Source organism: Anastrepha ludens, chromosome 2, assembly GCF_028408465.1.
Source record: "Anastrepha ludens isolate Willacy chromosome 2, idAnaLude1.1, whole genome shotgun sequence".
Lineage (NCBI taxonomy): Eukaryota > Metazoa > Arthropoda > Insecta > Diptera > Tephritidae > Anastrepha > Anastrepha ludens.
Window position 1 is genome coordinate 105,619,113 of NC_071498.1, and position 27,171 is coordinate 105,646,283.

At 36.0% G+C, this 27,171-nt stretch overlaps 2 protein-coding genes across 3 annotated transcripts; one reads left to right on the forward strand and one right to left on the reverse strand.

The window, feature by feature from the left end:
* Nucleotides 1-1,610: 1,610 nt before the first annotated feature.
* On the reverse strand, nt 1,611-6,074 carry LOC128855032 (protein suppressor of hairy wing). 2 transcript variants are annotated; one of them, XM_054089601.1, is made up of 9 exons: nt 6,025-6,074; nt 4,707-5,122; nt 4,467-4,625; nt 3,710-4,137; nt 3,462-3,594; nt 3,200-3,390; nt 3,031-3,137; nt 2,277-2,956; nt 1,611-2,202 (listed from the first exon to the last, which is right to left on the reverse strand). In XM_054089601.1, exons 2-9 carry the CDS (start codon nt 5,115-5,117, stop codon nt 1,945-1,947), a joined length of 2,367 nt encoding a protein of 788 aa, XP_053945576.1. In that variant the 5' UTR covers nt 5,118-5,122; nt 6,025-6,074; the 3' UTR covers nt 1,611-1,944. The 2 variants fall into 2 exon arrangements, with proteins under 2 accessions (XP_053945576.1, XP_053945575.1); XM_054089600.1 differs by having other exon boundaries at nt 5,918-6,067.
* Nucleotides 6,075-6,763: 689 nt separating this feature from the next.
* Nucleotides 6,764-26,890, forward strand: LOC128855033 (palmitoyltransferase ZDHHC6). The gene is made up of 6 exons (XM_054089602.1): nt 6,764-6,962; nt 9,284-9,468; nt 24,601-24,682; nt 24,745-25,043; nt 25,115-25,333; nt 26,000-26,890. Exons 1-6 carry the CDS (start codon nt 6,902-6,904, stop codon nt 26,510-26,512), a joined length of 1,359 nt encoding a protein of 452 aa, XP_053945577.1. The 5' UTR covers nt 6,764-6,901; the 3' UTR covers nt 26,513-26,890.
* The last annotated feature ends 281 nt before the right edge of the window (nt 26,891-27,171 follow it).

Genomic DNA, 27,171 nt, shown 5'->3' on the forward strand with positions numbered 1-27,171 from the left:
CAGGTAGCTTTTAACGGGTTTGGCAACGTGAGGCCGAGCGCTGTAATGCTGTAGAATCACTTTTTCATGCCACTCCGCGTGTTGCGGCGCTTCTCGCGCAGTGCTCGGCTCAATCGCATCAATTAAAGTCGATACCGATCCCCAGTGATGGTATCACTTGGTTTTAACAGTTCATAATAAATAACCCCAACCTGGTCCCACCAAATACATAGCATAACCTTCGCAGCGTGAATATTCCGTAAAGGCGACGACGTAGAAGCATGACGGGCAGACCCCATAAATTTCTTTTCTTTGGATTGCTGAAATAAATTCATTTTTTAACACCCATCACGATGCAATGAAGAAAACCCTTCCTTTTTTCCGCAGTTGTTCACAGGCGTTTTAACTCATAAGGAACCCAAATCTCCTGTTTCTGAATCATTCCCAAAGCATGCAATCGCTTGGAAATGGATTGGCGGGTAACTTCTAATACTGAAGCAAGCTCTTCTTGCGTTTGTCCCGGATCCTTATTGAGTTACGCCTCCAATTCAGCGTCTCCGAAGGTACATACAATTTTAAATATAATTACTGATTTCCAGTATTAAGAAAAAAATAAAAATATTTACAATAATTTAACGACAATGGCATGAGCCGTCTGTCGATTTATTTTTCGTGCACAACAATTATTCGGTTTACGGTTTTTAAAACAAGTTAAACTCTTTTATTAAGTAGTCTCTGTATCTAAAGGCATATTTAATAAAACGCAAAAGTTTATCCTAATGGCCATTTACCTCATTGAGAATCTCAATCAGTTGTGAATCATTAAATGTAAATTTTCCGAAAAAGACTTTTCTATATTCTCTTAATAATGGGCAGCGCGCCTACTAGTACTTAAGGCTTTTTGTATGGACACATTCATTCTTGTCTCGTTGTGGTTTGTTAAAAGCAATTGCATCTTCTATCCAGCTTCCTGATTGTATGTTATCTATGCGCCAGATGACATCGTTTTTATTAAACAGGTTCTTTAAATACAGAAGACTTATTTCTTTATAAGAATTTTGGACAGATAATGTGGCAACCGATTTTATGAGTACAAACAAAATTATGTGCTTATACTTAAGCAACAGTTCTAAAGTGAACCCATGATTTTCTTGCATGCCGGTTTCCAAAAAAAAGTATGTATGTAGACATATGTGATGATAGCTTCAGAATTCGCTTTACAAAATACTTTTGCAGTATATCAACTTCTTCAAATCACCCAAAACCCCACACCTGTGCTGCGTATGACTGTATTGAACGACAAATTGCAAGAAAAAGTTGCCGTTTAGCTTTAATTGAAATTTCTTTCTTTTTTAAAAGAGAAGTCCACGAACCATTAATACCATTTTTTGCTGCAGTTGTTGTTTTCAACGTGTTTTTAAAATTCGTTTGAGGTGTTATTTCCACTCCTAAGTAAGTCCTAATCGATGCATATGTGCAGTATTATGGGGCGTTAGCTCGCTAAGTGATTTATCCTAACAATTATGTAATTAAGCGAAATGAGCGCCTTAAATTATGCAATGTGTAGATGTATGTGTACACATTTTGTTTACTTCGCAACTATCTAAGATATTGAAAACCAAGTTTCCTCCTTGTTATTTTATAATTTCAATTCGACTTTTATTCATTGTTTGAAAAATATTTTATAAAAATTAAATATATTTCATTCCGGCAACAAACGAGTGCATGTAAAATAATTAATTCTCAATTCAGTTATAAAAAAGTACATACAACATTCAATGCCGGCATAAATCTATGCAATACGTTTTGTATATTTGTACGTAAATCTGTACATAACATCAAATATGCGAAAATGTTAAGACGTTAAGACGTTAAAAGGCAATTTCACTACCGTAATTTTTCATATTATTTCATATGAGTTTATAATAAACAAAGGCAACGTTTTCTGCACCTGTACATTTTAAACTAATTCTTCATATTACTATTGTCATCCAACTCGTTATCAACATCATCGTCTTCGTCATCATCATTACCCAAAACATATTCGACTACTTCGTCGATTGGATAATTGTTCAACAACTCTTTAATGGAGTCATTGTGAATCACCACCGTAAACAGCAATTTTACATATTCACGCATGCGCGTTGCGTAGTCACAATCACGATATGTTTCTGCATCTTTTGTCAAGTTGTAGCCACAATTTTCAATAACCCGACACAAAACCTATATATGATAAATAAATTTATAATAATTTAATAAATTATAAAATTTATTTTAATGTAACGGATGAAACTTACGTTCTCTTCGCTGTTAGTTGGCCAACCAAATTTCTTTAATGTTTTGTTGTCGACTAACATATCTAGCAATTTACCAACATTATCCTTAAGTTTCATATCCTCTTCATTCAATTGAATCGGTTCACTTGGCGTGACTGGTTCTTTACCGATAGCGACCGCCAGCGATTCAGCTAGCGATTTACGTCGTTCCTTTTTAACTTCCGACGATACATCTATAGAGCCTATTGTAACTGTTTCAATCGGACCGTCTCCATCCAATGGTACAACGGTGAATGCTTCAAGAACAATTGCATCATCTCGCTCCGCCCTCGGCAGATCATTGACGATAAACTCCTTCACAACTAAACCTCCATTGCTTCCATCTTGCGTATTATTGTAAATTTCTTTGCTGTTCACACTACCAGCAGCCATAATGGCGGCATTACCTTCGGTTTCGCTTAGAATCTGAATTTCGTTTGAAGTTTCACCTTCAATTTTATATACATTTTCACTGCTTTTACTTGTTTTGTTTTCTTTCGGCTTTTCATTTACAAAATCTTCGGGATCCACCTCGTGTACTTTAAGAATATGAAATTGCAAATTCTTGACGGTACTAAAGTCCTCATCGCATACAGCACAATCAGTGCGAGCACGCGTCTTAGATTTTCGGGTGCTTGACCTTCTAGGTGTTGTGGTTGTTTCTAGTAAATGAATAATATAATTGTGTCAGTTAGTAAAAGATTGTTACAATAGTAATAATTAGTAAGGAACTCACTTTTATGAAGAACATTTGCCATGTGATCATCCAGTTGAGACTGATCCGCAAATGATTTATTGCACTCTTGACATTTTTTCGCGTGAGTCTTTCTATGTTTCTCCAGCCTATTATTAATATTTATTTATCACAAATATGTGCATATTTACAATTTACAAAATAAACTCACTGCTTTGGTGTTTTGAATTTTTGTTCGCAGTCTGAACATTCGTATGGTAAAATATGCGTTCGGGCATGATTTCGCAATTGAGATGCTTGTATGAAACTTTTATCACACTCCATGCAACTATGTGGCCGTTCACCCGTATGCCGCTTCATATGACGGTTTAGTACCTCTTTAACCGCAAATGATTGATTACACTGCAAAGGAAGAGAAGAAACCAGTAATTTACTTCATTCCAATATATATTGGACATTCCAAACGCACATACCACAGAACAAGTGTAGGGCTTCTCACCAGTATGGTATCGCCGATGTTTCTTCAGTGCAATTAATGACGGAAATTTTTTTTCACATAAATCGCAATCGAAAGGTCGCTCTCCCGTATGTGTTCGAGTATGTATACTACAAAAGTGAAAGAATTTCTTTTATTAGATGATATAAAATGCTATAGTGTACAAATTTTGTACTGTTGTTCCAGACATATTTTAGATATACTTGTTGTGGTGATATTACTTACTTTAATGTTGATAGGCTGTAAAAACAATTTTTGCATTGCGGACATCTATATTCGGGTTTCTTGGCCACGTGTGTACCCAAATGCTGCCGCAGATGCGCACGCAAATTGTCCAAACGGAAGAAAGCCTTATCGCATACTTTGCATTTCATAGAATCAGTGCCACTGGCTGAGCATGAAGAATATTTTTGATGACGTTTAAGATGGTAGGCACGGGTAAAATCTTTTCCACATATTTTACAAGCAAATGGCTTGCCACGATTTTTATGCTGTTCTTCGTGTAAATTTAATAAGTTTGCGCTGCGTAACTTTGCATTGCAAATCGAGCAGGGATAGTCATCAAATTCAGAGTGCGTGATAAATATATGACGCTCATAGCTCATTTGCGATTTGAAGGATTTAGGGCAATCGGGGCAGTTGATGTGCCCCAACTAAGGAAATATGATTAAATTTACTACAAACGAATGTCGATTACAATTATCACTAATCAATTATAACTAAAAATGGACGATAACCAAAACGCACTGATACAAAGCCTTTAAGTTTTAGTATTCGCAACGACGGCGAGTTTTTGATTTTAAACTTGGTTCCAGATATTGAGTTTCATCTGCAGTTCCCTATAGATAAAAGGCGGCTAAGTATCAATACATTTTGAAACTCCCGAGCATTTTTAAAACATTTTACAAATTTTCATAGTGGTGACTAATAAAAATTTATTTTGAATATCCTTTTTCGGCGGTATGTTTATTCGAATACATACATGGAATGTGTCGTAACTTTCGTTACAACAAAAGCAAACATCTTTGTTTTCCATTGTTATAGCATCTTTCTCGATTTTCTCCAGGTTTTTCAACATTTCATTTTTGCGTAAATGATAGCCACTGTCATAACGACAAAATTCCATATGATTTTTGAGCCCCTAATTTATAATTGAAAATAAATATTAAATAATAATTAATATAAAAATAAATATTAATAAAAATTAATTTAATTTACTTACACTGAAGCGGCGGAAAGTTTTGTAACATTTGCCACATACATGCTCCACCATATCATTTTTTCCATCAGTGTCATCAGCTTCCTCCTCGCTAATTTGCAACTCTTCCGCAACTTCACCAACGGCACTTGTTCCATCTTTTTGTTTCTCATTCTGATCAGACAGCACGAAGGCTATTGTCTCTCCGCCTTCAACATTTTCCTCGTCCTTAATAGTTTTAAGCACATAATGGTCCATGTCTGTCTTATTTTCACCAGTATTACTATTTCCTATGGAAAGTTTGACATGCTTCGCCGGGGTACTAGACTCGGAACTAACTGGTTTCGATCGTTTGGAAGCTCGTTCGTTTAAGATTTTTACTGCGCTGCCAGGTTCTTTGACCTTCGAGCTAGACTTTTTGTTGGTATCACACATATTTTCTGAAAAAAGATTACATGCATGCGTAAGTGTTGAATAATATTTTGGGATACACTCATAAATCTCCTTTAATGTTAAATAATAATAAACACAAGGATAATATTATTCGTGTGGTATCTAATTTTATTATTATTTATTTATAGTGCAGAAAAATACATTTAATAGGTACATACATAATTGATAATTTTTACACAAGGCCTATTACACCTATCTAAATAATCACTGGTAAATGTTTAGCCTCCGGTGCCCTACTAAATATGATGAATAAAAATCATAACCAATTTTTAGGCACCGAGTACTTTCAAAAACAAATTGAGGACCAATGAAAAAAAATGTATACGTCAGCAACGCCTAGAAGCAGTATTATACTATGTACAATACAGCAACACAATCAGAACAATTATACTGGAAGCAAACCGATCTTGAGGCGCAAGGCATAACTAAACTTCGCGTATACAATGAACCGAACACACACACATGCGCCGACATCGGCAACAGAACGAATGCAACAAGTCTTTATGTGGAGCTCTACATATGTACATTGGTTGCGAGAAAGTGAGCACCATTGGGCTAAATTTTCAAGCGAAATGAAAACCTCATTCAGCGTGTAGATTTTGTCAAATTTATTAGCATACTTTTTTGTGATTACAAATACTTAGGACTTTTAACACACTTTGCTGGTGGTCATTTAAGTTTCAGTAAAACTGTATAGTTTTATTGTGATAAGCGTACGAATTCCTTTACAAACCACACTCAATTATTGTTTTTAAATTCCATTGCCACTGCTTTAAGCCTACCTTTGATATGAATTCGATGTATTTGCACTAGTGTGTTATATTTAATACGATTTTTAGATAAATTTCATTTTATTTGCCTTTTTTTCGAGTTTTATTACGGAATTTACCTAATTTTATGCTTTGAAAACGAATTCCACAACTCCACACCAAATGCAATGATATACAGGCGTTGCCATACTTTCAAGCCATCGACGACCATGTCTTTTTTAATAAAATCTATTACAACTTTTGAGATTTATTTTTATGAGATTTATTTAATGTAAATATTCCTACATAAACTTTGTTCATTGATATTTAAAGATATGTAGTACTTTTTGGGCAGCCAATTCAACAAAAATTTTTAAATTATATACTTTTATAAAATTCCACATTCGTTTCGTATGCAACACTGACCATTATCTAATTTTACCAAATTTTGTAATTAGTTGTTGAAATTGTATTTTTGAAAATATTGGTTTTTTACACTTTTCTGATACTTTTACCTCCAAACCAATTACAAATACACGGTCTCGTTCTTGCTTAATGATGTATATTAGGTTCATAGGAAGGCACATTAAACAGGTAGCAGCAGTAAAGCAAAATATACATGAGCAATATATTTTGTTTTTGTTTTTGCTTTCTAGAATTTCAAAATCTATAAACAAAGATTGACAGTTTAGAGAAACTCAAGCAAAATTTGACAAAAAAATAAATAGAAAAGAAGTAATATTACAACTCCACTGTTGCTAAAAGGTGTACAGACACAAACATTCTTGAGTTTTAATAAAAGGTGTGGTTACTCTGGTAGATACCGACAAATGGTTTTCTTATTTGCCAATTCTGACATTCGGTTGTTATTTGCGCATTTCGGCTTCCGCACGTCAGTCGCATTTTAGCATTTGTATGAGTTGGTTTTTGTTTTTAATATATATTTGCTTTAGCACAGTGTATCAGAAATTTACGCAAAAAATATAAACAAATACAGTAATTAATAGTATAAAAAGAATGATGGCTGCATTATCAGGAATGTGGAGATTTTTACATTGGGGTCCACTAACTGCGTTGAGTAAGTAATTAATTTTTTTTGGTATATTGTGCATTGGCGATAAAAGACAATATGAATGGTAAACCAATGACTAACGGGTTTGAGCTATTTGTCAATGAATCTGCATCGATGGAAACTCGAGATGCCAACTCATTTTGCGTATGAAGACAATCGAGTTGGCACACCAAATCATTATTTTTATGTGTGCTCATATTGGCTTCTGATACATCTAAAAGCAATTGGCAAACCATAGTAATGATATTGGCTTCAGTGCTTTATGAAATTTAATTACATAGAACGTCTGAAATAGTGCAAGTACGTGAAGCGGGGAAGAGCCGTAATCCAAACTCACTTAGCAGTTGTGTTTTTATTTATTTATGGATTTATGTCCGCATAGTAAAACATTTTTAAATCTTAATCAACTTATGTTCGTTTCCACTGCAGTCTGGCCTACGATATGGCGAGTCCCGGAATTATATTGGGTCAAGTATTGCTACCCCAGAAATAGCTTCCAACATTTTAAGGAATTTATTTTATGCGGTCGCCGAAGCCGAATGGTGCGTGAATACCATTCGGTAGTTCTCAGGTTCGAAACAGCGGGCATCAAACACCAAAAGATAAAACATTTTTTTCTAATAGCAGCCACTCCTCGACAGGCAATGGCAAACCTCCGAGTGTATTTCTGCCTTAAAAACCATCATAATAAAAAATCATCTGCCGTCCCGAGGCGGCAGGAAATGTATTATACGTCCACCCATTTGTGGAAAAACATCAAGACGCACAACACAAATAGGACGAGGAGCTCGGCCAAACACCCAACAAAGGGTGAAAGCGCCAATTAGGAATATATACATATATATGTACATACATTATATTATATATGGTTACAACATTAACAGTATTCTTAGTTCTGTCTGTTGTGCGTGCTAGCTGTGGTGTGAACTATACGGAACTTCCGTATTCGCAGACGGACGCGGAAATTATTCATTTCATTTTACTTGGTTTAGTTTTGGGCCGCTCAATTTATTTATGCTAATCAAGCATTTTGTCCCTAAATTTTGTGGGCAGTCTTCATGGGCATCTTGATTAGCGCCATGAATATTTTTTGGTACGTTGAGTTAGTAATTGATCATTGAATAGCACAAAGTTGGTTGTAGCAAACAACACTGAATGAATTGCAAACCTCTCCCTGAACTTCCTAATATTTATTGCCTGCAGTAATATGCATCCACCCTACATGCGTTGTGCATTTGGTACCGTTAAGTTTACGTTCTTATTATTTGGTTTTGTTCTTTAACGGTGTTAATTATACGCCCGTTCTACCCCATTCGCGGTAATTTCCTATTCCGTGAAGCTTCTGCAGCCACATTTTGCGTGTGCACCACTAAATTTATATGTAAATTAACCATATTAGCACAATCAAGCGTTATGACTATTTATTCAATGCGAGTTGGCATGGTTTTACCATGAATGGCACATAAGAAACTACGCAGTGCTTAATCCTATTTTACTCAAACAATTGCCCCCATGTATTTGGGAAATATTGATGGAGTGACAGTTCTTGATCGAATATAAACTTGGGGCGTTTCGGTAAAGTAGAACCGACTGTCGTGATCACTTTTGGAATAGAAAACACCATGTAATCCTCAGAGTACATCATGAGTAGACCATGTTTATGAAATAAAAATCAAGCACGTCTCAGTTTTTATTATAGTGGATCAAAGCTTCCAAATTTTAGTCATAGAAATCTACTTGTATATGAGTGTAAAAAGTCTTACATGAGTTTACGTCGAAATGCTTTTAAGTCGAATTTTCTGTGTTTTAACCATTTAGCTTCTCTTTTTATGGGCCAGATTTGACCACTTTTTAGGAAAAATCACAAAAGTCCAATTAAATATACATTTCGGCATACAATTTTCTACAAAAAGGTTTGTCTTAAAACTTCAGTGGGGTCAACGAAGATACAAAAGCAGTTACACGGCCACTGACTATATGACTTATTGGGCACACTTGCGTTCTATATATTATATCAGTTTAAACTCCTACAGAATTGACTGATACATACTCAATAATAGACGTCTGTTGGTGAGTGCAGCACCGGGCCACAAACCGTGTGGTCCACTCACTGTGTGACTAAAAGTTGTATTGTTGCACTTTACGGGAGTATAGCTCGGATAGAGTCTTCCCTGACATATGCAGCATGTTTTCACTTCAGGTCTGGGGTTGTACTCGGTACTGTCTCGGGTCAGATGTATATGGTGTAACCCTGCTGCTATGTGTTCTAGGAACGATCGAAAATTTTCTAAATTGTAATCGCTTTTCGATATTTCCGTACATTTCAGGCATCATAAAAGTAATCACTTTAACTACGCTCTACATGAACTCAATGTGGTGGCCACCGAATGCCTCTTTGGGTGGTTTCTTAAACCAGGGACTTTTTTTGCTGCTCTCCTCTGTGGCCACCTACAATTACATAATGGCGACGCTAACGGGACCAGGTTTATTGCCGAAAAAATGGAAACCAAAAGTAAGTGCATCTATAAAAAAATATACACACATACGTAGTAACATATATGAGTATGCATGCATGTATTGTATCATTAGGGTACCTCATCAAAAAAAGTTGCTGTCTTTCCACCGGAATTATAAAATCTCTTATATTCTAAGACTCCCGCCAAAAAATTTTGAAAAAATATTAAGATTTTCATGAGCTGGATAGATTGGAAAATTCCACCAATAATCGATTTTTTAGAACTGAAATTAGTAGCCAAAGTTTTTTTTTTTTTTTTCAAAAAATCACCCCAGGTGATAGAAGGAGTTTAAGATTAAAAGGTGTGTTTTATAAGGATTAAAATTTCATCAACAAAATTAAAATAATAATAATAATAAATTAATTTTTGGGGGTATTTTTAAATCGGCCCAGCTCACGTAAATCTTAATATAATATATTTTCGAAACATTTTGGGAAAACTCTTAAAATATATTGAATTATATAGGTCCGATTTTAAAAACATCGATTTTTTTGTATGGGGAATGGTGCACCCCCAGTTACGGACATAAAATAGATACATAAAAACCGAAATAATGCAGTGTTTTTTGCAATACTTCATTTTTGTTGTTTAAATTTGTATTATATTATACTTACCGAATTTGAACAAAAGCAGACAAATACTGAAGACAGCCAAGATATTACGTGGGGGCGTAAAATTAATCATACAATTGTTTTCGAATAAGTTTTTTACAGAACTGACGAAAATCTTTATATTGTCCTTTACGTGCTCCATTCCTTGTCTGTTTGTATACTGCAGACGACTCTGTTTGCAAAATTCTAAATCTTCTGACAGGGTAATTGAGCGTCACCTTGTATATTTAGAAATCTAAGTCAAATCGTATTAAAACTATAACAATGCGTGCAAACTCATTCATATCATTTGGCTTTTCAGTTATTGTTTGCAACAAATTTTTTAATACATAAAACTGAAAAATTTTTCCTCAGTTTGTTGAAATTAAGAAATTTACCAGGTGTCCTTGACGTTGATGCAAAATATGCCCAAATACTTGAAAAACATTAAAATTCTGTGATATTGACTACATGAAATGATGGCCGAATAACGAAAACAAAAATTACAAAAAAAAAAAAAAGTTGCAGTTAATTAAATAAAGTTTTAAATAAACTTGAGACGATTTATTCGTAAATAATTTGCCTATATTAAAAGCATTATTTGCTTTCTTAATCGGAATACTATATAGCTGATTCTGTAATGTGAGTAGTTTTCATATGACTTTTTGGCAAAACTGAAAAATAACGCAAGCAGTGCAAATTTTTTTGTATACATCTGTACAAATTGTTTTTATGTATATTAATTAACGACTTGAAAATTACAAAACAAAAGCAGAAAGCAATAGACAAGCTCTCGAAGGCACAGTTAGTATTTTTTACATAATTGGATTTGCCCAATTCATCTGGTAAGTCATAATGTTACGAAAAAATCATGCATAGAAGGCCTTTTAAATATGCAATAAGCACAGTAACATTGTTTCAAATGAAATGAAATGAAAAAGGGGGGAGATCTGCATCGCTCGTCATCCAAATCCGATGCTGCTTAGAGTGATGTATATAATTTATTATTATGAAAAAAATCAAAGCCAAGCTCTCTAAGTTTTAATCGGGTCACCAAAGAGATGTGTGAACTGGCATTAGGATGAAACATGAGTTGTTTGCTTCAATCCCCGCAATTCATTAAATACTTGTAGTTAAAATTAGAGCTGTTAAAAATGCTAGCTTTCAAATCGAAGTAAAATTGTGAGAGTAACTTTAGCTGTTACGTTATAGGGGATTTGAAAGCGAAAGGCGAATGAAATGAAAAAAGGTGTAAAGTGAGATTACATAGTTGAATACAATCAGTAGAAGTAACATTAACCACAGTTGCGTCGATTTTTTTTGTATATCACCAAGCCAATCTCTATTTTTGCCGACTTCAATTCTAAACAAACCGTCGTCATATCCGTTATTACGTCAGCAAATTAGCTTCTTCATTCAAATACGCTGAGAACCGATTATCTGTTTAATGTTGGCCACACATTTGCGTTCTGTACATTGTGGGTGCTGACAATACCTGGAGTGTTCAAGAGAAATACTTTTACGTATTGACGACAGTTCAACCAATCATATACAGCAGAGTGGGCGTCACTACAATTCGATTGGTCTCGTGTAGCCATGAAGCATCAGCGATAGAAAAAAAAGTGTCCAATAGTGGTCATCTCATGGTAGGCAATAGTAAACTTTCGACTGCATTTTTGCCATGAAAAATAACAAATATCCCATATTCGTGATCCCTATAAAAAATAGTTTAAATATTTAGTGTGCAAGATTTGCTTAAAACTACTTACACATATATCTCCGGTAACTCTTGATCAATTCAAAACATTTTTTTTAATTTTTATTAAAAGCAAAATGTTAGTACAGTTATACAAACTAAATTACGCTGTGATAAATAAAATTAATAAATAATATAGAAGTGGATTCTTTGGTTTCTGAAATAAATAAAATATAGCTTGCCAGCTTTTTAGCAGCTAAATTTTAAACTTGTGCAAATAAAACTGATTTGTGAGAAATATTTCTATATTTCTATATAATAAGTAACTATTTCATAACTTTGACATGAATGTTGATTTCTTTGATTTGTGATAGAATTAGTATTACTTTACGAAATTTCTTTTGAAAAAATCAACAAATTTTCATCTAAGTTTTGAACTTTTTAATCTGAATCTTGAGATCAGGTACGCAGCAACTTGGCCCATGAAATTTTATTGAAATAAGTGTAAGTCACCGCCGTAGCCGAGTGGGTTGGTGCGTGACTACCGTTCGGAATTCAGAGATAACGTAGGTTCGAATCTCGGTGAAACACCAAAATGAAGAAAACGTTTTTTCTAATAACGGTCGCCCCTCGGCAGGTAATGACAAACATCCGAGTGTATTTCTGCCATGAAAAAGCTCCTCATAAAAAAATATCTGCAGTTCGGAGTCGTCTTAAAACTCCCTATATTTGAGGATCAACATCAAGACGCACGCCACAAATAGGAGGAGGAGCTCGGCCAAATACCCAAAAAGGGTGTAAGTGCCAATTATATATACACTGACGGACAAAAGTCACCGTCATTTAGTATCTAGAAGATTATAACATCTCCCGCGCCCAGAAGATTATGGAAACCTAAAAAGTAGTATATTTAACGAAAACTATTATTTATTTAAATTCTGTTTCAGTTTAAACATAAGGCTAATTCAAGAAGTATGTATAAAAAAAATGGCATATAATGGTTGCTGTGTGCAATTCTGGTGGACAAAAGTCACCGTCATTTAAGGGGGGAAGCTGGTCTAGAATTTTGAAAAAATCGAAAAATTTTTTTTGTCTTAAAAGGTGCTTTAGGGTCTTAGAAATAATATACCAAATGAGGGATGCCAGCAAAAATGTCTCAATGCCCAAATTTTTCATTCGACGGCAGTGCCTCGCAGGTATGCCCCGAACGCTACTTACAACTTTAAACGCGTTTTTCTCGAAATCACTTTTTTTAAACTGGCCGAAGACATAACTCGAACAAATCTTTACCGATTCTTACGAAATTTTGACAATACATTCGAAATACCTTTCTCCGGAGACGTACGTAGGAAATTTTATTTATATTACATAGTTTTTTTTTTAATCAACAATTTTATGTCGTTCTTTATAGTGAAAATTGTAACTTTTTGTTCAAACGTGCACCATTTCGCGAAAAAACAAAATATCGAAAAAATCCTACGTACGTCTCTTTCTGTTGTTATATAGAAACTAAAAAAATTTTATTTTTTGATCCAGGACAAAAATTAAGGAGTTTACGTCTTCGGCAATGGACCCACTAGAAAAAAAGGCGCCTTAGGAGAACTGCTGGACAGCGGCCAATTTGAAATTAATTCAGACGAAAAATTTTGTATTTGTACCATGAAAGCTATATTATTAAACTTATTTCACATATTTTCGATTGATTCCTTTGTTGAGTCAAAATAAATTCATAAAATATGCCCATTTTTTGCGCTCTAGACCAGCTTCCCCCCTTAATAAAGTACTTAATCAATTTAAGTGCTAATATTATTTTAGTATGATGTGTGTTTACCGTTATTTTTGATGACAGCTTGCAATCGTTTCTGCATCGAATGAGCCAGTTTTTCGGTAACATCTGGGCTTATTTTCTGCCATTCCTGTAGCAGCGTTTGCTTAAGCATATTTTTTGAGGTAACGTGATGCTCCCGAATGCGCCGATCCAAATTGTCCCATAAATGTTCTATTGGATTCAGGTCGGGTGACTGTGGCGGAGTTTTCAGGTATGGGGAGTGTTGTACAAGACCCGCAAACGAATTATTTCTGCGGTGTGCTTGGGGTCATTGTCATGTTGAAAATAATAATCTGATTCAATGCCAAGCTTTTTTGGAGATTTGGATATTCAAATAAAGTCCTTTGTCCATTATTTCATCGATAAAGACGAGCTCTCCCACACCAGCCGCCGATATGCATCCCCATACCATGACTCCAGCACCACCGTGTTTCACAGTTGTTTGTATATGCTTCTCTGCTAATGCATCGCGCTGCTTTCTCCACGTTAAAACACGTCCGTTTGATTTAAATATGCAAAATTTACTTTCATCAGAGAAGATAACTTTTTCCCAGAAATCTATTCCCTTGCTTAAATGCTCTTTTGCGAAGGAAAGACGCTTCGTTTGGTTGACCTTGCTGATCTGTGGTTTTTTTCTGCATACTCTGGTGTTATAACCAGCGGAATTCAGCGCCCAGCGCACAGTACGTGGGTGAACAACTGTACCAGTGCTTTATTTTATCGATGCAGCAATTTCTGTTGACGGAGCTTTTGGCTCTTTTTTAACTATTTTTATTATTTCAAGCTTTTCTCGTCCATTCCTTGCCAAATATTTGCACTTTGGTTCATCTTTAAATCTTTTTATTATTCCAGTAATAGTGGTGCGTGGACGATTTACTAATGAGCATATCTCCCGAATGGTCTTGCTTTGATTGTACGCATTTAAAATAATTTTTCTCTCTTCAATTGTGGTTTCTCTCCTTTTTTGATTCATTTTTAACAATCACGCGGTGTCAGTAAAATTTTTTAATTAAGTACCGTTATAGAATGTATACAGATCAGTCTTAAAGCTTCCATACTAAACGAACTCACTAAAAAAAGGAGCCACATTGGCTTAAATTTTTGTTAAAATTATTTTAAAAGGCAAGCCGAGCTGACGTGACGGTGAATTTTGTCCTCCAAAAAGGTGACAAAAATATTTTATTTTTCATTTTCCCAAAAATGGGCTAGTAAGAGAAAGATATTTAAACTGAAATAGAAATTAAATAAATCATAGTTTTTGTTAAATATGCTACTTTTCATGTTTCCATTATATTCTGGGCACGGGAGATGTTATAATCTTCTAGATACTAAATGACGGTGACTTTTGTCCATCTGTGTATGTATATATATAAGTGTAAGTTTCAAATGGCAAAAAAAGAGTTTGGATTTTTAATAATTTTTTCTGACCGCTTTCTGCATTTCACTCCATTTACAAATAAAAGAACCAACTCAAGTTTTTATAAACTCCACTTGTTACATAAAAAACAAAACGCCAGTTCCATCACTAGCATAAAAATGTTTAAATCAACACGATTATTTGCCGCTTAAAGTTTGCACTTATTTATTTATTTTTATTCATTTATATTTAACCATAAGTTATTTTACAGTGTTTGAGCTTAACTCAAAAAGCTTAAAAATAAACGAGTTTTAGGAAAAAAGTTTTGAGAAAGGGAAATAGTAGGCTGTAAAAACATGGAAGTACTAGGAGAACAAGGAAGCATTAAAGGAACATATACATATTCGTATATGAGTATGTACGTGCATATTAGCAACTTAATGGGCATGACAATGTAGGAGTTCATTTTTAAAACGCAACGTACTTCGAATGGGCTGTTAGGTCTATTAGCCTAAAAGAAAAGTGTTCTCACCACAAGAGAAATAAATATATATTCAGATAGCCAATAGGCCCTGAAAGCATTACAATCACCTAATATTAACTTGAAGACAATAAAAGAATGTATTGACGTTTTGACAGAACTTTCGCAGTAATCTACAATAAACTTGATCTGGGCACCGGGGCACAGCGACAATTCAGGGAACTGCAAAGCAGTTGAACTAGTGAGATTGGGTACCACATTACCTACCGATTCAATCAGACAAAGCGAACATACCTATACCTTTAGCAACTTGTAAGATGCTTATAGACAAACAAACTATCAGAGCTGCCAACGGGCTATGGACTCAGTCCCTCGCCTGCCAACAAGCAGAATGACATGGCCAGAATGGAACATGGGCTGTGCAACCGACTGTTGAAACTGAACAGGAAGGACATGAGAAATATTCTTGGGGTTCTAACAGGGTATTGTCTGATTGGCAGGCATGCCAGTAGATTGGGAGGGCCCTAAAAAGACTATTGCAGAACCTGTAACGACATTGAAGAAGAAGAGACTATAGAACACTTTCTATGCGGGTGCATGGCTCTGGATAGAAGAAGGTATTTTAGGAAAAAGTTCCCAATAACTTGGCAGAAGTAGCCAATTTAAAAATAACAAGCCTTGTTAGATATGTACTCGTATATTCAAGCCACAGGTTGGTTAAATTAGGGCAATGTGAGGAGAGGGGACAGCTCTGGTGGTATCACAATGGGCCTACCACAGGCCTAGGTGTGTCAATGGACAATCACTATACCTACCTACCTTACGCTAGGTTAAGTAGTAATGGTTGCCCAAAGAGTGGGCCCACTTGGGCGAAAGAAGTTTGGTTCATCCTTTGTGATGCCATTGCAAGAGGGGGAAAAGACGTAAAGGAAAAAGGACGATAGGAAACCTACCTACCTACTTCGAATGGTTTTGATCTTTTGTGGCATATTATTTTAATACAATTTATTGCATACTCGGAAATTTGTCTAAAAGTTCAGATTACATAGTTCAAAATATAGATGAAAATTTGTTGAATTTTTCTAAATTTTGTAAATTGTAAAAGTTAGATTTATATTATTTTGATTAAAGGATAAAAATAAATTATAAAATTAGAATAATATTATTCTTTCAAAAACGTGTTAAATTTAACGTTTAATAAACGTTTTATTAAAAAAAGAAAAATCATCCTACACTAAGTAATGCTCTCCACTGTTGTTGGTATATCAAGACTTAATTTATATTAAAAATTTAGGAGAAAATTGTCTGCTGGAGAAAGGTGGTTCCATATTTATTAACATCTTTTTCCTTAGATTCTCTGTAGATACGCGGATTCGCAGATCATTTAATGTCAATAACAGATCCGCTATGTTGTTGTCCCCGATTGGTTAATGTGCTTGTAGATCGCGTGAGTTGTAAAGGAGCCAGTCAGCGCTTCAACCCTGAAGGCGGGAAATCTCAATTTTGTTACTCTTGCCGATACGTCGCATTTACAAACCGCTCAAATGTAGTTTTGTACTATCACCGACTTTATGTATGTATATAAACACTTTCGCGTGCATAACTCTTCATTGTCGTGTGTCTTTAGGTCCTGCGCTTAATAAATAGCGCAATTTAGCGTAAACAAAGCACGCCACCATCGGCCATTTTTGTGGTGCCAGAACCTCCCCTCCCAAAGTGTGACATTCGATAAGAATCTGGTAGTTGGTATGGGCTGCACGATATTCTGCGCATTTAAAGTTCCGTCTCAATTTTGTGGTAATTATTTGTTGCTATCACGCGACCACGAATGCTTCTAACACTTCCTATTGCAATAAATAACTGTATTTATTACTAGGGAAATACGTGTATTTTATATGCAAAAGGCACTAACTTTCTTCAAATACAAATTTATAGCACTATAATTGTCAAGACCTACATTGTTGCAAGTAAGTGTATACATATGTATATGTGCATGCAAGTAAATATAAAGGATACTAGGAAATGACTGACTGCACTATGGGCGAAATCTCTTTTTTTTTTGCCAAAACCTCAAATTCTTAAAAGATTTTGCGTGAATTAAAATTAAAAAAATAGGTACATTTTTGCAAAAATATGGATTTATTTTATTAGTGTGTGCATTTTTTTTAATATTGCCCATTAGAATCTATAACTTTTTGCTACCTACCTGGTAATTTATGGATACCTTGACAAAAACCCCAGCCCCCTTTTGAAATCAAGAAAGAAAAAGTCGTATTCCTGAAAGACCGTTTTGGATTGACCAAAGCAAGTAAATTTCACAGGCACATAGGTTTGGTGAATACGACGGGTGTGATAAGGCTTCTCAGCCACAGTTTTGTAAACAGATTTTAACCGCTGTGGCGACCTAATGCTAGCATCGACACATAGTGGAAGTTTAGCATTCGGTTCTAGGCACATAATTTGGGAAATTTTCTCTTCAAACAAATCAGTATTAGACTGTTTAACTGAAATTGTGTTCTAGTGCCACCAGCTCACCAGATTCAGAGCTCGGTTTTAAACTAACTTCGGAAGATTTATAACTATATTGATGTAGCCAAAGCTCTAGATCTAGTACAAGTTCATAGTACAAAACTTATGGAACTTTTTGAAGGAGTATTGAAAGCGACACCCCGTTAACCAATAGAGGAATGAAAATGTATACGCCATTTTTACACTTAAACGACTGCTCTCGAAATTTCTCGTGTTTCAGTGCCGAAACGTAAAAGACCGACAACGATATTTCTCTTTTCCATCTCTCACTTAAAAAACGGCTTACGAGATTTCTTGTGTTTCAGGGCCGAAGATTTCTCGTTTTTATCTCTTTTCTCTGAAAATTATCTCTTGTCACGGTAATTGCATAGATCTTGAGTTTGCTGGCAATTGCTTTGTATTCTCTTAATAATTTCAATTTAAAGAAAACTAAATTCCCTTGAATAATGTCTAGAAAAAACACTAATACGTGTAACAAAATGAGCGGATGATTTGTCGGATATATTGAGCGATAACGACTGTAATTCTATTACAGATTATGAAGTTAGTGTGTATAATGGTGACTATTTAGACAATTTTGTAGACTGTGCCAAAAATAGTTATAGTGATGATAATGAGATTAATTATAGTGCGCAAACTTAAAACTATGCCACTAAATGTAAGTTCTAGTGAGTCCGAACGATCGGAAAATGAAGATATTTGGATTAAGAGGGACAGAACTATACATCTAGAAGAATTTGTTTGCACTTCTGGAGCAAAAATTGTACCACAAGATGTTCAAAGTATACCGGAATGTGCTGCACTGTTCCCGAACAAGGATTTTTTTACCACGATAGCGGAACAATCCAATATTTATTATGAGCAAAACAAGGACAAGTATTAACCTCAGTGTAAAACTTTGAAATTTCAACATGTAACATGTACAGAATTGAAGAAGTTCTTTGGTCTGACAGTTCTACTAGGGCAAAACTTTAAGTCAGGTTTGAAGGAATACTGGTCAACTAATCCCCTTACTGAAACACTAATCTTCTCGTCGGTCCTCGAGTAAACCTTCGAGAAATAATATGCGGTCATGTAAGTGTTAATATTTCAATTAATTCTTAATTAATCTTCACCTATTGTCGGCGTTTGACAATTGAGTTTCTCGCATAACCATGACTTGTGTGAAAACCAAAAATATTCATTGCGTTCGGTAACATAAAAAAGTGTAATAAGGCGCCTTCGATGCGCCACTTCTCTACTCGCTCCACGAAAAATTTCCATGTGAAAGCAACCTAAATGTTATCGAGCAAGATTCGCTACTAACGAGTATGGTTGTATCTCATAAAACTGGTATAACTCATATTTTCAATGCTGATATTAGGCAGGTTTCATTAGACCGGGTTCATGCAGGAAAACTTTTGTTGCTTGAGCTTTGTGAATTCTCTTTTGATTTTCCCGCCCTGTTCACAGACCTTGCAATTATTAGTTTTTAGTCTACAGTCAACAACAACATTGAGAAGAATGAGAACACAAAGGGCTTTGACAGAGTACGACGAGCTTCTCAAGAAATAAGTTGAAGCAAAAAAAATGTTTTGTCTGTATGAACGCGGTCTTACTTGAGAATAGCTTGAGAACTTAAAGTGATAATATATATATATATATATATATAATTCATGATGACTTGTCCAACCTTACAGAACAGAAATGACAACACAGTTTGTCATTCTTAGCTGTCAAAAATTCTGCAAACTTTCCTCAGAATTTCTAAAAAGAGTTTTTAGAAAAAATTCGTGCATGCAGTTTTGTGGCCCATTCAATTTTGGTGTAATAAATTGCCAGTTTCAAGTTGTCCCAAAATAGCTGATATTTTTTTATAATTTTGATTTTTGCTGACGATGTTAGGTGTTTTCTTCCATGTAAAAAATTTCGAGTATTTCGAGTATTGATTGGTGTGGAAACTTAATCACCATATCGCCCCTTTCAGGAATGGGATAACGAAGCTTCAACTTATAATACGTTCACATATAAGTAGATGATCCACTTTTTCCTGCTTAGCTCCCAATCCGTAATTAAAAAGCGACATTTCCCATACAAAATTTCTCTCCCAGAATCTGAGATTATAAAATAGACCTAGATAATAACCATACTTTTTCACATACAACCCTTCTGTGTAATAGATCATTATTTTTATGCGTGTAAAGAAAAACGTCAAAGTACAAACTAAATAAAATGGATGTCGGCAAAGAAAACAGGTTTGTAGATATAATTCTAATAAAATGTTTATTAGGTATTATTAACTATGCATTCATATAACAGAAAAAAAGCGTGTGCCCTCTTATTACTTATTATAAAATGTTATATTGAATTTCGATTGCTTATTGATGCCATAATTTCTTGATTTTGCGACAGTAAATGTCGTTTACGGATTTCCTCAAACTGCCAATTCAATCAATTAGCAGCCAATTGCGCAATTAAATTAGCTATTACTTCTCCTTGTATTTTCCTCATATCGTTAGTAATAATTAATCAAACCAAAATCACCGAAATATTCCACCAAAATATTTTCTATGAAGAAAAATCTCTCAAAGCAGTATTGACAGCTGATTGTCAATTTTGCAGGTAATCTGCCATATGTGAACGGGTAGATTAATTTTGTGTATTTATTGGTAATTAATGCATATGTAACGTACTTTTAGTTAATTAAGAGATACCGTTTTTGTTTAAAAAGCCTAAAAGCCTCGAGCTGCGGTTGAAGAGTTCTGAAATGTTGCTAACCTCCTAATCCAAGTTGTTCTATGTTATGAAGGAGTTATAGAGAGGATTTATAAGTACACCATCGTCTGTACTCCAATGGAATTGGTCCGACAAAGAGTAGCAGTAGGTGTACGAGACGAAATTCCAAAAACTAAACAGCAATCAGCAAGAAAAACAGGCTTTCAAATAATTGTATTAAGTTTTTCAAACTCTTCTTAGTAGTTTACAATAGGTAGGTTGGGCAGTCGCATCGCACATAAAGACAACGATGCCACTTAGACCACGGAATGGGTCCGTTGTGAGCAGTTTACAATGAGCGCATACAAATTTATATGAATAGTAATTTTTAATTATTTTTAAGAGCATAGAGTTACAGTTTCTTTTGCTCTAAATATGTGTTTGTTTATTGTAACGGGTTTTTCTTAACTGCATTAGAACTATCGATATCGATTCAAACCATAGCTGAAAGTTGGATGAAATATATGGTTTTGTAAGTAACTATATTTTCACACAAAAAAAAATCCCAAACTTGTCAATAACTCACTGGGCTATAGTTATTTAACGCAGTGTATATTAAGTGACTGAATAAAATGGAGGTTCTACTTCGAATCCTCTTTATATTTAAATATTGATGAATCTGCCCATGGCTTTGGTCTGATCTGTGTATGTACAGGACTGGAGTGATTCGGAACAAGGCTAATAACTGTACTCCCCGAGAGTTGGTGAGGGATGATGTACCGGGTTTGATTGAAAAGTAATGAGCTTTATTTTTTTTAAGCAGTTTTATTAAACCTTTTGGCTTATACAACTAATATTCTTCAAAGGGTCCTACCCTTGAGAGTCAATACACCGCTGGTAGCGATCCTTCCACTGCAGGAAACATTTTTTAAACTCATCCGCCGGAATCGCGTTCAATTCGGCTGTCACAGTTTTTTGGATCGCCTCAATGGAGTCGAAACGCCTCCCCTTCACCTTTCTTTTCAGGCGCGGGAACAAGAAGAAGTCCGGAGGGGACAGGTCTGGGCTGTAGGGAGGGTGGGGAAGCACCGGAACCCCCATCTTGGCCAATGCAGAGGTGCAGAGGAAGGCGGTGTGCGCCGGCGCATTGTCGTGATGAAGGATCCAATTGTTGACGAGGTCGGGCCAAACCCGGGCGACGCGGTTTTTCAACCGAAGGAGCACTTATTTGTAAAATGCCGAGTTTAGAGTGCTTCCTGGAGGTACAAACTGTTTAGCTTTACGCAAAATTTGATCGAGTAACGTTGCTGCAACGATCGCTGCATTTTCGCCACTGCAAAATCCTAACACACTTTTAAAACAGCTTTCACGCGCGGAGCGATGTTGACTGCACCGCTGTTGCCAGCGAACTGGGACCGGTTTCTGGTGGAAGGGGAAGGTCCAACGATAATTTTCCCCCACCAGCCGATGCGGTTGATCGCTTGGCAGACGCTCCGCGTAGGAAGGCTCATTACTTTTCAGTCAAACCCTGTATGCTGCTTCAGAAAACAAGAAGTAGAATCAACAGAACTCAAATTCAGAAAATTAATCACTCTATCAGAAGACGTTTAATTCTTGCAAATGACGTTGGTTGGCAATCATATTTCACTCTTGTGAACTAGACAGCTACAGTATACAAATAGACAAGCAATGGAATGCCATCTTCAAACTCAACAACGAAAAGGACGTTTTTGCGTCGAAAATCTTCATGGGTGACTGAGGTTTCACAAAATGCGAATGAAAAGAGATCTATCGGGAATTGGTTCAGGCATATTCAAGAGCATGTATGATTATATTATACCCTATGAAAAAGTTCCCGGAATATATTCAGAAAATTAAAAATACAAGTTTATTCCTCAAAGTTATATTATCGCCTTCACCGTACACTCCATCAACTGCCACTTATCTTATGCCAGCGTTTGATTTCATTTTCCTTCAACATTTCTGGATCTACATATATTTTTCATTTTTATTTGCGTTTGGTCAGATTCAGTCTTGGAAATCGTGTCTTTGGAGATATCAACGAGGTCTCATGAAACTCTGGTCTTTTGAGAGCAACTTGCAGCAACACCGCGAAAACTCAAATCATTAATGCAATGTCTTGAACGAATATATAGGGTCCGCCATATAACTTTACGGAATTAAAAATGCTATAAAAAAGAAACTACTCAATATTTTTCCAAACCTTCCGGTTAATGATAGAACACAACTTCATTCATATGGCTGCCTCGGCTAGCCATGCACCATCCCATACGATCGGTCCAATTTTTCAACACATTTTCGATTGTATTGTTGAGAACGACGGTGAACTGATGTTCCTGGTGATTCACGAACACTCTCGGCCACAGCAGCAATATTTTCGGGTGTACGCACTGTTTTTGGTCGGTCACGCGTTGGTTTGTCAATAAGCAACCCAGTTTCTCTTACTTTTTTCGCAAAGTAACGCACATACGCTTCATTCGGTGCTTTTCTTCTTCCCATTGCCGTACGTAATTTTCGTACACATTCTGCAACATTACCATGATTCTCAAAGTAATGTCGCAATATTTCCTAGCGTTCTTTGAGCGTATACACAACCATTTTCGTTCAGCGGAAGAATAAAACTAATTTTCTGTCAAATCCGATGACAGCTAAGTGTTACCATTCTTCAAATAAAATAAATAAATAAATAATTGGCGCGTACACTTCTGTTAGGTGTTTGGCCGAGCTCCTCCTCCTATTTGTGGTGTGCGTCTTGATTTTGTTCCACAAATGGAGGGACCTACAGTTTCAAGCCGACTCCGAACGGCAGATATTTTTATGAGGAGCTTTTTCATGGCAGAAATACACTCGGAGGTTTGCCATTGCCTGCCGAGGGGCGACCGCTATTAGAAAAATGTTTTTATTAATTTTGCCTTCACCGAGATTCGAACTAACGACCTCTCGGTGAATTCCGAATGGTAATCACGCACCAACCCATTCGGCTACGGCGGCCGCCGTCAAATAATACCTAGTTCAAATCCGTAACCATAGATGGCGGGCCCGTATAAGCAGTGTTCAAGTTCTCTGCCAGCACTCTGATGGTTAATTTGCGGTTATTTAGGTATATCAACTTGTCTTTCACTTTATTTATGTTCGATGTCGACGGCCGGCCACTCCACAGGCCATTCTTCATACACTATGTACTCACGATGCCTTCTGAAGCGTACATGCCCCTCGTAGTCGGTTGTTTTCTTTAGAGTATCATTACCGAAATAGTTTACCATCATTTCTAAGGTTTTATCACCATTGAATTCATTTCGAACTCAAAAATTTAATACAAACTCATTGCAAACTCAAATCCATTTTTAAAACTGTAATAAACCGAAAACACGTACAGAGATGGATTCACTCAAGACGGCGTAACTTTTACGAATGTCAAAGTAGGCATGTTAATCACAGATGTGGCAACGTAAATAGAAAAAAGCAGAAGTCAAATCAGTTGACTTAGAGCGTCGCCTGGCGGTTGTTCCGGGAATTTTTTGATCAAGCTGATATTAGGCCTCTTCTAATCGCCACTTCTCTACTCGTTATCTCTCTGCTCGGCATACTTGACCAAAAAATTTCATGTGAAGGCAACAACAAAGTTATCGAGTAAGATTCGTCGATAGCGAATATGGTTACACATAACTGGTATAACTCACTATTTTACAAACAAATGTAATTTTAGGCAGCGCTATTCCAGGGCTGCCAAGATATGTTTATTTATACCAGTTGCTTCATCATTTCGCCACAAGCCAACGCTTGGCCAAAAGAAGAGACCTATTAGATTACTCATTAGGGAGAATATTTTTTAAAAGAATAAAGGTTAAAATAATACCCTATAACGCCCTCGTACAAATATTATTTTCCTTAATAGCCATTTATAACAAATTCTAACTACTAATTTCTTTTAGGACCCAAAAAATGAAGACGAATTACAATTCTGCAAAGTATGTGAAGGCTACAAAGCGCCTCGTTCACATCATTGTCGAAAATGTGAGTTTTTTTTATTTATTTTTAATATATTCTGACTTTCGCACATCTAACTTTCTCCCCAGGTAATCGGTGCGTTAAGAAGATGGATCATCATTGTCCGTGGATAAATCACTGCGTCGGCTGGTCGAATCATGCCTATTTCACCTATTTCCTTGGCTTCTCCATCTTGGGTAGCTTTCAAGCGTCTATTATCTTAGGATTTGCCTTCTACCGTGGCGTGCATCGGTACTGGTATCTGACACACGGTTACCTACATTTAGCCACTGTGCAATTCACAATGACCAGCATTGTTATGACCATTATAGCCATGGGCCTGGCTATTGGTGTTGTTATTGCCTTAGGTATGCTGCTTTACATTCAGGTAAATATAAGTGCCATACCTCTTTGATAAAGGACTGGAATTAATATTTAATTTAATTGTAACATTTTTAGCTGAAATCAATTCTAAAAAATCAAACTAGTATCGAAATGTGGATTGTGGAGAAGGCGATTTATAGACGTTACTGCAATCCAGATGAAGAAGAATTTGTATATCCTTACGATTTGGGCTGGCAACGGAATTTGCGTCATGTATTCAATAAAAAACTACTCGAAAAAGGTGCGGGCATTGTGTGGCCTGTGGTAGAAGGTTGTGACCAATACACATTAACGGTAAATATAACCACTTCTAAATATGTATAGGGTTTTTCAGTAAGAGCGCTTCAACTTTTGAACTTTTTTGAATAAAACACAAACGGTTTGACTTTTTTAACTAATTTTTTTTTTATTATCGAGTTTGAACATATACATTTAAGTATGAAATTCGATTTCTTTTGCATGACCACCGCGTGCACGTTTTAGGAAGTCCAATCGTTGAACCCAATTTTCGACCACTCTTTTGCATAAATCGGCCGAAATTCCAGCAATTTCGCGTTCAATATTGGCTCTGAGCTCACAAATCGTCGCCGGCTTGTTACTGTAGACCAATGACTTCACATAACCCCAAAACGGGACGGCTTGTTAAATGGACCGTAAAATGGCCGTAATGCTCTTAAAGTAGCAGCAACAGAACGATTACTTTCATAAAAAATTTGCACGATTTGCAATCGTTGCTCAAGTGTGTAGCGTTCCATGATGAAATGTATACTAATGAAGTTTACAAATGACAGGCGAAAAATAAAAAATATTGCGTCGTTCGCCCTCCCTATCGGAAAAAAGCTGAAGCGCACCTATTGAACAACCCTATACATATGTATGTGTATAACGCATATGAAAATTGCTCACTTCCCGTTCACTTTCTTTCCATCCAATGCGTTAACGCGTAAATTTTGTATACAGCGTGAGCAAATCGCCCAAAAAGCAGAGAAGCGCGCGCGTACCAAAACATTTAGGTGTATTCGTCCAGCAACAGGTCATTTCCTACCACTCTTCTCGCAGGGTTTGCGTGTATGCTTGTCGCCGCCTTGCAGCGATGAGGCGCGTATTCGTCTCGAACCTGGTGACGTGATTAAAGTGACACGCTTTCGCCAGCACTGGTTGTTCGGCGAACGTGTGGTACCTGATGTAGAGTTGCACCACCCGGAACTACAGCGAAAGGGCCCAATACGGGGTTGGTTCCCTTGTCGTTGTGCCATTGAGCTAATACAGCCAAAGGAATACTACTATGCAGATTATACTGATCAATCAGAAGAGGGTGAGGCTGATAGCGGTGGCGGCCATCAACATGTGACCGTGAACAATGAAAAGGCGAATATTGCCACAAATAGCGTGCCAAAAATGTCTAAAAAAGCGCTTGCTAACGGCAACTGTAAACAACCAACTCTAAATGGTCAAAAAAAGAAAAACAAGTGAAAGCCAATAAATGGAAAACCTGAATGTGGGCGAAAATATGGAAAATATACAAGTGCAATTTTCAGTCGCTATGTGGATGTTTTCTACATCGCCGGGGGTTTTTAAATTTACTTCGGGAGCATAGCGTGTATCACTCAACTACTTCCAAGACTTTCTTAGTGCTTAAATATAATTTATACACATGTAGAAGCCATATACATGCATATTTATAATACATACATACATACATATATATGTAGACGAATGGGTGTTGCATACTGCATAATTGACATACTTTATAACTATTTTTAATGCTGGAAACATACATATGCATATACATACATATATGGTCTCAACCGGTAGTTTAATAAAGGCAATTACTGTTGCAAATTTTATTTAAAAAAATGTTGTTTTTTGTTTTTGAATTTGATAGCTGCATTACATGGTGAAAAGAATTTTAGTAAATCTATCATCCTTGGTCTCCCGGTAAAGAGCTGACTTGCGGCACTGAACACTTACCCACTTGCCACATTCGATGAAGAAGCAGATGATGTATCAAAGCAATTAAAAAAAAAATTCTGGCAAAAACTAATAGTTAATTAAATTTTTTAACAAAAAAATTTTAGGTTTGGCTCTTTTTGGAAAAAATCGAATCGAAATTTTGTAGTCGACATGTCTTT

What these genes read in the sequence shown, in the direction of transcription:
- LOC128855033 (XM_054089602.1), top strand. Translation starts at nt 6,902, where the DNA reads ATGATGGCTGCATTATCAGGAATGTGGAGATTTTTACATTGGGGTCCA. An exon ending in GTATGCTGCTTTACATTCAG is followed by an intron (nt 25,044 to 25,114) that starts GTAAATATAAGT and finishes TAACATTTTTAG; the next exon opens with CTGAAATCAATTCTAAAAAA. An exon ending in GTGACCAATACACATTAACG is followed by an intron (nt 25,334 to 25,999) that starts GTAAATATAACC and finishes TTTTGTATACAG; the next exon opens with CGTGAGCAAATCGCCCAAAA.
- LOC128855032 (XM_054089601.1), bottom strand. Translation starts at nt 5,117, where the DNA reads ATGTGTGATACCAACAAAAAGTCTAGCTCGAAGGTCAAAGAACCTGGC. An exon ending in AAACTTTCCGCCGCTTCAGT is followed by an intron (nt 4,626 to 4,706) that starts GTAAGTAAATTA and finishes ATTATAAATTAG; the next exon opens with GGGCTCAAAAATCATATGGA. An exon ending in AAATTCAAAACACCAAAGCA is followed by an intron (nt 3,138 to 3,199) that starts GTGAGTTTATTT and finishes TATTAATAATAG; the next exon opens with GCTGGAGAAACATAGAAAGA.